Source organism: Pygocentrus nattereri, chromosome 9 (assembly GCF_015220715.1).
Source record: "Pygocentrus nattereri isolate fPygNat1 chromosome 9, fPygNat1.pri, whole genome shotgun sequence".
In the NCBI taxonomy this organism is placed as follows: domain Eukaryota; kingdom Metazoa; phylum Chordata; class Actinopteri; order Characiformes; family Serrasalmidae; genus Pygocentrus; species Pygocentrus nattereri.
In genome coordinates, this window is record NC_051219.1 from 1,657,457 (window position 1) to 1,669,484 (window position 12,028).

The following is a 12,028-nucleotide window of genomic DNA, read 5'->3' on the forward strand; positions in this document are numbered from 1 at the left end:
CAGCGCCACCTTAAACCCCACAGCGCCACCTTAAACCCCCACACAGCCCGGGGACGGACGCAGACCAGGCTAGGGAAACGCCACGCTTGGGTTTTTGTCCGACTGAATCTGTGGAGCTGGTTTTATCCAGTTGAACAGGGCTCAGGCTGCGGAGCCGTCGGCGGTAGACCGGCGCTGTGTTCGCTAAACCTCGGTAGGTAGTTAAACACTTTAACGCGTATTTCAGTGCTTTGGTTGGGGTTGAAGTGCTAGTTAGATATTTCACTCAGTCCGTTTAAAATGAGGAGTTTGAGCTAAAATATAAAAAAGCTTCAAATCTTTATAAATTCGCATTAAGTTTGGATCAGCCTCACTCCGAGTAGCCTCGGGTACTGTATTATTCTCATTAACCAGGCTTAGGCTCGACGACGTCTGTTAGAACTGTCCCGTTCCACCTTAAGCGGTGCAGCAGGTACATTCTGGCGCTAGCACTGTTTAAGGTGGAACGGGACAGTTCGAACAAGGAGCCGGGGAGCTTTCAGCCTCGTCTCTGTTGGTGTTCTGTGATGATTGGTGGGAAACAGGCGAGGTTCTGTTCTACAGTGTGATAATCTGACAGATATAAACAGCCAGTTATTAACTATTATACGTATTAATAATGGAGATATTAACTATTAGAGTTATTAACTATCAGTATCAGGTTTTTTACTCGGCTGGTTTGTGATTTAACGAATGAACTCGATGGCTCTCTATAGTTAACGGTAAGTGAGCGGATCGCGAAGAGTCGGCTCTTTGAGTCGGCTCTTTTAGGTGACAGTTAAGAGCCGGGTTTCTCTCAGATGAGCCGTTTAGTGTTTCGGTAAACGAAGGCAAGACAAACAGTCCTCCATCAGTCATCATATCGCTGTCTTCGGCAGATTATGAGAAGAGCTGGCAGTCCTGCTGAATTAAGAGCCGTTTGCAGGAGTCGGTTCCTGTCTGTGAACTCAGTAAAAAGGGCATCTCTTAAAAAGGAAACGAACTCCGGTATAAACTGGCTGTAAAACTGAAAGGGGAATCCTTCATTTTCACAAAGGTTTCTGAATAATTAAGTTCTTTAGACGTGGGCTAAGTCATTCAGAGGGTTCGGTGTGAAACGGTCCAGACGTCTTTACAGTGGTGGTGATGGGAACCAGGCGTCGCCATGACTACAACACAGATATAGACACTTTATTTACCATCCAGAACCACCAGAGAACCTACACGAGTCTTCTGAGCTTATATGGAATGTTGATGATGGAAAACAGTGGAAAATCTGGAATAATGAGTTTCCTTTGGGGACTATTTTGCCGCACAGCGCCCTGCATGTCTCCCTCCACCATGAATGGAGTTGAAGTTCTCTAAACTCTCATAAAACAGCGTCTCAGCCATCAGGCAGTGAATTCAGAACCAGCTCATGTAGGAACTTTCTGTAGGAGCTTTTAGAGGGACGTCTGGTTCCCATCACCACCACTGTGAGGAGCTTTTAGAGGGGGACGTCTGGTTCCCATCACCACCACTGTGAGGAGCTTTTAGAGGGGGACGTCTGGTTCCTATCACCACCACTGTGAGGAGCTTTTAGAGGGGGACGTCTGGTTCCTATCACCACCACTGTGAGGAGCTTTTAGAGGGACGTCTGGTTCCTATCACCACCACTGTGAGGAGCTTTTAGAGGGGGACGTCTGGTTCCTATCGCCACCACTGGGAGCAGCTCTGACTCGGTCAGTTTATCTAGAACACCAAACCGCTCAGAACGGCTCTGATTAGATCCGAACCAGTTAATTATAGTTATATAATAATAATTATATTATTAGAGGCAGAGGGGTGTAGAGCATCCTAAATCTAAATTAAAGTTAAAGTATTGTTGTTGCAGCTTGAGTTGAAGTGCAGGCATTGCTGCTCAAAACACCTCTGCAGAGCTATGGAACGTACCTACAGACCTGCAGTGGAACCTCGTAGTACGTGCAGCATCTGCCATAGACGCTGAAGTTTGCTCGGCTTTGCTTTTCTCTCTGTGATGCTTAAAATTAAACAAACCTCTAAAGTCAGGTGTGCACAATCATAAGTCAGTACAGACGCTGATGTTTTGGCAGAAGTAAAAGTGTTATCATTTGAAAAAGTGTCTGCCTGTAACCGGTGAGCTAATACAGTGAGTTATGTGGAGCCGTGTGAATCCCTTTCAGTGGAAACGATGGAATAAAAACAACACAACGTGACACCCCACGGCAGATTATTATATCATTAGACATATTTCACAGGTGTGTCACAGTCTAGTCATTCTGAGGTTCGTTAAGTTGAAACAGACAAAAATAAAGAACCAGCGGTGCCACAATGAAAAAATATGGGAAAATATTTTATTCGCCTTTTAATGGGCAGCATTCCTTCAAATCCAGTTAAACAGGGCTGATCGTGTGTCTTGAGTGGCACGTGGTCCGTGTTCTTTAACTGCTGGTGATGTCCACGACATGTTCAGAAAGCATGTCCAAAACAACTGATCTCAGTCATGAGTATTAATGTGCTCACCTTTAGGCGTAACCTCCTCGTAATCCTTCGATTTGCTTCCCCTTCACCTCTCCGTCTGTTGGCGTTTGGCTCCGTGAGTTTGTACCGCGTGGGTGTTTGGCCTCACGGTTTGTTTTAGATTATTAATAACTCGTTATGTTTCTGATTTCTTGCGTTTTGGTTCACAGATCAAAAGGAGAAAGGAAGGTTCCTTCCCCTCACGGTACACGCAGGTAAAGCAGTGATGAATAAAGCAAGAGAGGAGGACAAGCCAGCGAGGGACGGAGGAGAAAAGAGGGGTGCGACGGTGGAGCCAGGTGAAGGAACCGAACGCACAGGAGCGTCCGAGAAGAAACAGAAGCCTAAGAAAAGAGTAAAAGAGGAGGAGAAGGACAGAGAATATGGAGCAGTGGCAGGAATGAAGAGACCTAAACGGGAGAAGACGGGAGGTGATGGAGATGGACAGACTGCAGAAGAAAAGCTCATGAAGAATAGCAAAGAAGAGGGAATGAGGGACGATAAGGTATGAAACAGTATGTTGTGGTCAAGGTTTGTATAGTTCCTTTGACCTCTTGGGTGGATGTAGCTGCAGAGGCGGAGTGAGTGTGGAATCGTCTCTGATGATGGTAGCCAGACGGTGTAGAGTCAGTGTAACCTGCCAGTCTGAGACGCTAATGAAAGCTGCCGGTAGGTCGTTAAAACTGAAAGCAAGGATACATGAAGCAGAAACTCAGGCCCTTTCTTTGTTCTTTTTACCAAAAAAACCCCAAAACATTTAACAGACTTTCTAAATCTCTAGTCATCTCTACACGACTGGCGAAGCGGTAAATCCGTGACGTTCTAACATCCAGTCTCGGTGGCGTCTGCAGAAACGCCGCCCATCAGATGCTGCATCCACACCTGTTATTTGGGTGAATGTTCACGGAAACCTCGTCTGAAGTTGGACAGCGTGGTCACGCTGGACGAAGCGCTCACTAGGCAGGCTTCTGAAATGTTAATTTGCAGCTACAGAATCAGTAATTACAATCTTTCATGATGAAAAGCACTGATGTGTAGCTTTGGTGTAGCACAGCAGACTCTGTTCATCAGCTAATTATATCTCCCGTTATCAGGGGAAGCAAGTAAACGCTGAGCAGCGCCACCCCGTCGGTCTCGCTGGACTGGAACTGGCTGTCGCTTGGCGCTGCAGCTAACCGTGAATGTTTCTCTACCGCGGCGAACGCGGAAACAGAAAGCGGGCACTGGGTAGCTTATAAGATCTGACCGGCAGCCCGTTTGAAGGAGAGCGTGACCACAGGGCTGCATCAAAATCCAAACCTGTTGTTGGTCCTAAACAAGCTGTTTGGTCTGCAGCTGTGACTGAACAGCTAAACAAACCTGAAGTAGCCAGAAATGAACAGAATACAGTTCGGTAAAGAAGATGTGAACCGCTTTACCGTGAGCCCGGAGCAGCAGGGGTTGTGTGGTGGTCCAGGGCTGGAGGGAAGAATCGCCAGTGTTAAAGACACGTTTCAGACAAAGCTTTTGGCCTCTTGGCTTCACTTGTTTCCATGAAAGCAATAAAGCGCTATTATCACAGCTGCTGCCACCAAATCAATACCCATTAAAACCGTGTTTGTTGTTGTGTGTTTGGCTACTCTGTGTTCAGGCCCAGTGGCCAGCAGTCAGTAAGTACGAGATCCTGGAGGCCATGCTGGAGTCATCCATATCCACTCTAATAAGTAAGTGAACATCGTCTCTACTGCCTGAATTCCTCTGTTATCACATGTTAAGTTGCTGACGTAATAGATGAGAAGTATAGCTGAGTGTGTCCCTCTGTGTTTAGAGGACACCACAGCCATGCTGACTGAGGTGGAGTCGATGCAAGCCAGTATAGATGGGAAGACGTGCAGGTGGCGTTTCTCTCTGTCTTCCTCCCTTGTTCGTTCTCTCTCTCTCTCTCTCTGTCTCCCTTTCTGTGCGTTTCACCCTCACCGAGTTGTTTAGCCCTTATAAGTCGAGTTTTTACACGGCACTAAATCTGATTATATAATTACATTTTCACGCATCCCTCGGGCTCTGAAACTCACTCGGACTCCGTCCCCCAGACTCCTCTGGGAATTCACGTCTCCTGCCACCTCTGACCTGCCCGCACACTCCAGTCACCGGTCTCACTCTCCTGAATACTAACTTGGCTCACCTGTGTTGTGCTAATTAGCTTTATCTTATAAGCCCGTGCTGAGCGCAGGATCAGTGTGAAGTGCTGTGTCGTTCGTCGACACGCCGAGCGGCTCCGTTGGTATACACGCCTGATCGTTTCCGACCCGTTTGCCTGTTTACCCATTACCTTTTGCTATTCCCTCCGGATTGTCTGCCTGTGGTAGAATCTCCGCGTTCCGACCTTTTGGACTGTTCCCTGGCCTTTGATCTTGTGTCTCGCCCTTGGGATTGTTTGGTTTGGACCCGCGCCGTCTCTGACTGCGAGCTCGATTACGTCTTCTTTAATAAAGTCTACCTTGTGCATAACTAATGATGTAGTTAGTGCATTTGATTAATGTCCTGTTCACTAAGTTTGACGGGTCTGATTAAAACGTATGAAGGCGGTGTTGTGGGTCATGTTTGATATTTCATCAGAATCACGATTACTGGGATTGAATTTCGAGGTCATTCTAAAGATTCACGGCGCGTGTTGCTGTATTTCATTAGTTCAGGACACTCCAGCCGTCCAGTGTGACATCTGAACACGGCACATTGACATGCTGGTCTTCATGGGCTGCTATCTCAGCCTTTATCATTACGCTAAAGCCGAGACTGAACTCAGTCAGTCCCTCAGGGTCGGCGCTCCTCTTTCCTCTTTTAAATCGGACTTAAAGACTTTTCTCTTCTTCCCATGTGTCCCATTCTGCCCATGCTCTGTGAAGCGACCTTGGTCGCTATATAAATGTAAATTATTATTATTATTATTATTATTATTATTATTATAAACTTACTAACTAAGCTAAAGCAGCTTTCCATCATGACTCTGATTCAGACACACGGGAACAGCTGTGCAAAGACTTCCGTATCAAAGTGGTCATGTCTGCTTATTCCAGCCAGGCGGTTTGAATGAAATGAACACAGATTCGAGTTTGTGTGCGTTGTTGTTGTTTTTAATCAAATTCAATCCTAAACTTTAAGGATTAAAAAGCACTGAAAAGTAAAAAATGCGCAGCAGCTCTTTTTTAACGTGGTCATTACAGGTTTTAATTACAGATGGTAACTGCGAGTTGTAAATGATAACGTCTTTAATATTGAGGACCTAACTTTTCCTGTTTTTCGTTTATTGCTGTGACTCAGAGCTGAGCAAGAGAAAGAGAAGGATGAGGTGAAAGAGTGCAGCCCGGGTCCGTCTTCGCTGGACAAAGACAGCATGAGAGAGACGAAGAACAAACCGGACAGTAAGGCAGAAGACAGAGAAGAGGAGAGCAGCAGTGACTCCGACAAATGTACGTGCCTTTGGTGTGAACGGAGACGCTTCGTCTGAGCAGAGCTCGTTATCCCACCGCTGCTTGATGCTTGAATATGGAGTGAAAAGGCGGCTGTGTGGCCGTGAGGTAGTTACGTGGTAGTAAGGCAGGCAGGGATCTTTGTAGCAGTAATGCTGAGAGTGCAGTGGTTGAAAGTCCACTTCATTCAGTTCTCCTTCGAGAGCCGTAACCCATGGCTGGGTTGCCGCGGGTCCCGGTAATCCTTCTCTATCCATATCTGGCATAACTTTACGTGTCAATAGTGATGTTGACACCTGGAGTGTTGGTCAACACCGATACCATGGCGACTTTAAAATAAGCTGTTTTTAATGGAATCCCTGTTTTTACCGTGATGATCTCGAGATCGCTCTCCTGCCCTGCAGGGAATCTACACAGCTAACGGCATCTCGTCACACACTGGGAGCGAGTGGTGCTGTTTCATGAGATTTATCACGGCATTGGATCACATTCATCCTTTTTTCCTCCGGTATTCCATCGCTTTTCAGCTGATGATGCCAAATATGACATCTCCTGCTCCTGAAACCGTTTTCAGGGGGACTGTAGCTTCCAGCTGGACCCACCTGTAGAGTGTATTTAGGCCTTGTTTTTAAATCGGTGGATGAAACAGCAGAAAAGCAGCATGCAGGTCAAGTGCCCTCCTGCTTGTGTGTGTACATGGCAGCTGTTTCAGGCTCGCTGCAGACGCTTAGAAATCAATCAAAAGTTTAAGGAGATGTTTAAGATCATGAATTATTAGTGTTATTAGACTCAGGATGAGAAGAGTCGTGTGTGTTGAACTAGTTCAGAAAAGCCTAATAGCAGGATGGAGGAAGTCAGACGCGGTAAAGTAGTGCACAGCTTAGCTTGTGTAACAGAGTTCAGGAACCCTGTGTTCATCACACAAACACGGACCACCTTACTTAATTTTTAGTTCACGTGTGTCTTGATGAAGCTGGGAAGCGATGGTTTTACTGTGTGTGTGTGTGTGTGTGTGTGTGTGTGTGTGTGTAGATGTAGTGTGGGTGCAGTGTAGCAGGGCTGACTGTTTTAAGTGGAGGAAACTGAGTGAAGATGTCGATCCTTCAGTGCTGCCCGATGACTGGATATGTGAGGATAACCCAGGTACTGCAACATGTATATGTGCAGCATCTCACAGACAGATGCCCATACTCTTCCTAACACTGCCGCTTGTGGCGAATCTCAGTCACTCTTCATAAACATAGAGATGAGCCGATAGTGGGTGAATGTACATAAAGCCAGATGCAGAAATTTGAACGATCCCAGTCAAAAACGACTTGTTTTGTTGGTTTTCTAAGTAAAAATTAGTGCCATTTCTACCATAACGTTTTGTGCAAACCATGTTTCTCCTAAAAATGTTGGGGTCAGTAATTGTGCGCTGAAACGTGCGGGTGGGTGTTTGTCTGCAGAGGATTTTAAAAAATGTTAAAAATGATCAAAACATGGAATTTGACCAGGACACCCAGAGGCTTGCGTGTGACTGCATATACTTAGCATATATATTTAAGACTGTGTGTGTGTGGGGGTGTGTGTGTGTGTGGGTGGGTGTGTGTGTCTGTGTGTGCGTGTGTGGGTGTGTGTGTCTGTGTGTGCGTGTGTGTGTTTGTGTGTCTGTGTGTGCGTGTGTGTGTTTGTGTGTCTGTGTGTGCGTGCGTGCGTGTGTGTGTGGGTGTGTGTGTGTGGGTGTGTGTGTGTGTGTGTGGGGGTGTGTGGGTGGGTGTGTGTTGTGTGTGTGTGTGGGTGTGTGTGTGTGTGTGTCTGTGTGTGCGTGTGTGTTTGTGTGTGCGTGTGTGTGTGTGTGTTGTGTGTGTGTGTGTGTGTGTGGGTGTGTGTTTGCTGTGTGTGTGTGTGTGTCTGTGTGTGTGTGTCTGTGTGTGCGTGTGTGTGTTTGTGTGTGTCTGTGTGTGTGTGTTTGTGTGTGTGTGTGTTGTGCGTGTGTGTGTGTGTGTGTGTGTGTGTGTGTGTGTTTGTGTGTGCGTGTGTTGTGCGTGTGTGTGTGTGTGTGTGTCTGTGTGTGTGTGTTTGTGTGTGTGTGTGTTGTGCGTGTGTGTGTGTGTGTGTGTGTGTGTGTGTGTGTTTGTGTGTGCGTGTGTTGTGCGTGTGTGCGTGTGTGCGTGTGTGTGTGTGTGTGTGTGTGTGTGTGTGTGTGTTGTGCGTGTGTTGTGCGTGTGTTGTGCGTGCGTGTGTGTGTGTGTGTGTGTGTGTGTGTGTGTGTGTGTGTGTGTGTGTGTGTGTTGCAGATCCAGCTTTCTGCAGTTGTTCAGTTCCAGAGGAGCAGTCCAGCTCTTGCGAGGAGGAAGTGTTCTTTTGCAGCCTGGTCCCTGGATCACTGGTCTGGGCCTGGCAGAGTGGACACCCCTGGTACTCACACATGATGTGGTTGTTCTTATGCTGTTCTCTTTCTCTGCCCTTTCTGTGGTCCAGCAGACAGAATTCTTTCTGGACCCGACTGTAGCCCCACTGGACTCTGTCTGAACTCAACTGTAGCAGAATCATGTCTGTAGCTGTACGTAACCTGTTGAAACGCTGTCTGTGAAGAGCTTATAAAAAATTCAGACTGCGCAAAATCAGTTTCGGGGAGGAAGAGAGCGAGAAAGACGCTGAAGTCATTAAGCAAGCCCACCGTTAAGGCAGACCCTCCCTGTTCAGGCAGACCCCCCTCCTCTGAAAAGAGCAGGGAGGGGAGGCATGTTTACATTAGTTTGGACTAACGCTTTAGCTTGTGTCTACTGCATAATATTAAAATCGTGAACTGTGGGTCCTCACACCCGTACCGCTCACGGCGTGGTGTGTAAGTTTAGAGTGATGGTGTTTTCGTGTACAGGTGGCCTGCGATGATCGAGAGAGATCCTGACACATACGACTACCTCGAGTTCCACAGGAAAACTGACCTCGCTCCGGTACGAACTGCTGCACATTTCCAATCCCGGTGAAGTTGAGCCGTAAATTTGTGAACATAAATTTGCTTGTGTCCTGAGGTTTTGAAGGATGCCTGTGTTCCTGTGTGTTACAGTTTAAGTGTCACGTGACGTATTTTGGGGATCCAGTGTGTATCGACTGGGTTTTCTGCAGCGACGTGAGGAGCTACGCAGACCTAACAGAGGATGAAGCTTTCAGTGTAAACACTCGCGCTATTCACACCTCTCAGCTTCAAGGCTTTAGTTGTCGTCCTGATGTAGCGCAGAAGCGAAGAGTTTCTCGTGTTTATGTCCGTGTATTAGATGCTGGAGCAGCCAGAGTTAAAGAAGAAACTGAAAGATGCCATTTGCATGTTCAAACAAGCCCTCAAGCTGTCGCCACAGGTGCGTACTCACAGCACATGAACAGACACACAGGAAAAGCTATTTAAACACTTAAACCTGTCGATGTAAATGTCTGTAGGCACACATAGATACAGAATGCTCTTCGTGGTCATTCGGTCACTGTACACATCAGCCAGCCTACATTACCAGTACAGTCCCAAACCTTTTTGAGCAAGGAAACCCATGAATAGGAAGGTACTTCACACTTCAGTCGCCTTTTATTGTTACTCTGTTTAAACTGATCAATAATAAGCGTTTCCATAACAATAAGAGTGGCGTCCTGACCATGCGTTCAACAGCTGCAGTAAAGGCACCGCTGAGTTTCTTTTATACCAGGGGTCAGCAACGTATGGGTTCAGAGATGCATGCGGCTGTTTCACTGCCCCCTTGTGGCTCCACAGCTGAATCAGATCAGTAGGTAATAATAAAATAATCCTCCTCTACAGTAAAATAAAGCTCTGCTGATCCTTCAACTCAGTTTAACAGTAAATGGTCTTAAACGCTGGAGTTAATGTAGAACTGCTGATTCACCCTTTAACCCTGAAGATCAGCGCAGACGGCTGGTCACCATAGCAACGCAGACAACAGCCTCGCCCAGCTGGTAGATAACGGAAACGTAAAGAGAGAGATTTAAGACGAACATCGATAATTTGGAGACGAATGGACTGATTAGTGTTTATAGTCACTCCAGCTGGTTTCCTGAGACGTTTAATCTGCAGAGAGAAACTGACGAACTCTAAAAAAAAGGGCAGTTACATTCAGGTGCCTCAGGCACCATTTAAGGTGGAAAAAAGTCTAACTTTGAGAGGCATTTCACAAGAAACTGCTCCACTTTTGAGGGAAAGTTTCCTGCTGGAGATGTGAGAAAAGCGGCTGTGGCTGAGCTGAAGCTGAAAGCAGAGCGAAGTCTGAGCTTTCATTAATTTTATGTGTTTCGGTCTGGACTAGCGCATCAGCGCATACTGAGACACGTTTACAGCCAAGGGGGTAAAATGGAGAGAACACGTGGCTCCCGAGGTGGTTTGACTTTTGCTGAAAGGACCGAACGGCTCTCCTTAACATCTGGGTCGTGCCCTCGTTTTAAACAGTGGTGAAAGGCGTGTGAGCAGACAGAAATCTCACATTCCTCACGGGGGTCTGTTGTGCGATGACCACTGCGGTCACACACGCTCACCAACTACTCTGGGGGCGGATTTCCATCAGTGAAATGAGACGAACCCAAACACAGTAAATTAGCTTTGATGATTTTACACAAGTTCTGCAGAATTGCTGGCAGTGATCTTACTAGGAATGCGCCTCTTCTTAAAGCCACTAGAGGGAGCCAGTTCCTTTTCTGCAGACATCAAATAGAAGATTCTGTCTTTATTTCTTTCTGCGTGTTTCTCACTCTTTATACGCGTAGTTATCTGGAGTGTCTGGGCTTTCGGTTTGCGTTCTTCACTTAATTCCCATGTTATGTTTGGTGTCTTGTATGCCCCTAATATAATTAATATATATATATAATTAATTACATATACTTCATTACATCATTTTCCTAATTTTATGGAAACTGCTTGGATTTAACCTGATTGAGCAGATGCCAGCTCTAGGAATGCATGCAGATTTGGGGCCTCATGCTTTGCGTGTACTGGGAAGAGACACTGGTGTGCTGGGTGTCAGTGGTTCACTTACACAACCTTATTGAAAGGGTCTTCTAACAGAGTATTGCTCACAGGACATTCTGACTGCATGTCTCTCTCGCTCTCTGCGTCTTCCAGATGCGGTTGATGGAGTTCGGGTTCTGGAGTCGTTATGAATCAGACAGAGCGAGCTCGGAGGAGGACAGTGACGTTGGAGGTTCACACACATTCCTATGCACACACACCCAGACCTGACTACTTCCAATCCTCCTGTCAATGTAGTTTTAACTGGCGATGAACGCTTGAGTCACATTTTATGGTAAAACATTCAAGCCACCATTCGATAATCCGTCCCCCGTAAAGAAAGTACAGTGATCTTAAGGCTGCAGGCTGCGACACGTCAGGAAACCGATGAGCAGATCAGATCCACCTGAGAGTCGTCTGAGCTTCAGTTGAAGAGTTAAGACACAAAACAGTCCAGCCTCTTTCTACGAAGGTCTTAACCTGCTCACCAACATGCTTAATGTGAACGTTCATCTAGAACGAGTGCTGAAAGTTTTGCCTGCCATGGCTTTGTTTTAAAGTTTGCTGAGCTCTAGAACACGTCTTAGGTGTGGTCTCACAGTTGGTCCCACCACAGACACTCGCACCTGGAAAACTAGATCACACTAGAGGACGATTTCGTCCGAGTGACTGGGTCAGTTTGTGTGTGCGTGTTTGAGGATGTTCTGTTTTTGGTCCTACAGAAGTTTTGGAGCTTTTCAGTGGAAAGAGTGGAAAATACTCTGATGATGAGGTCAGTCACACACACACACACACACACACACACACACACACACACACACACACACACTCACTCACTCACTCACTCACTCACTCACTCACTCACTCACACACACACTCACACACACACAGACACACATAGAGACACACACACACACACTCACTCACACACATACACACACACAGACACACACTCACACACACACACACACACAGACACACACACATACACACACTCACACACAGACACACATAGAGACACTCACACACATACACACACACAGACACACATACACACACACACACACACACAGACACACTC

The 12,028-nt window shown here is 46.6% G+C and overlaps 1 protein-coding gene across 1 annotated transcript in view; it reads left to right on the forward strand.

The window, feature by feature from the left end:
- The first annotated feature begins 115 nt into the window (after positions 1-115).
- Positions 116-12,028, forward strand: part of LOC108413663 (zinc finger CW-type PWWP domain protein 1-like) — a 16,758-nt gene continuing 4,845 nt past the window's right edge. The window contains exons 1-12 of the mRNA XM_017686290.2: positions 116-193; positions 2,688-3,022; positions 4,148-4,220; positions 4,325-4,391; positions 5,815-5,963; positions 6,996-7,106; positions 8,243-8,363; positions 8,827-8,902; positions 9,016-9,120; positions 9,224-9,304; positions 11,062-11,140; positions 11,670-11,719. Of these exons, the coding sequence (XP_017541779.1) occupies positions 2,744-3,022; positions 4,148-4,220; positions 4,325-4,391; positions 5,815-5,963; positions 6,996-7,106; positions 8,243-8,363; positions 8,827-8,902; positions 9,016-9,120; positions 9,224-9,304; positions 11,062-11,140; positions 11,670-11,719 (1,191 nt within the window). The 5' untranslated portion in view covers positions 116-193; positions 2,688-2,743. The remainder of the gene's footprint in view (positions 194-2,687; positions 3,023-4,147; positions 4,221-4,324; positions 4,392-5,814; positions 5,964-6,995; positions 7,107-8,242; positions 8,364-8,826; positions 8,903-9,015; positions 9,121-9,223; positions 9,305-11,061; positions 11,141-11,669; positions 11,720-12,028) is intronic.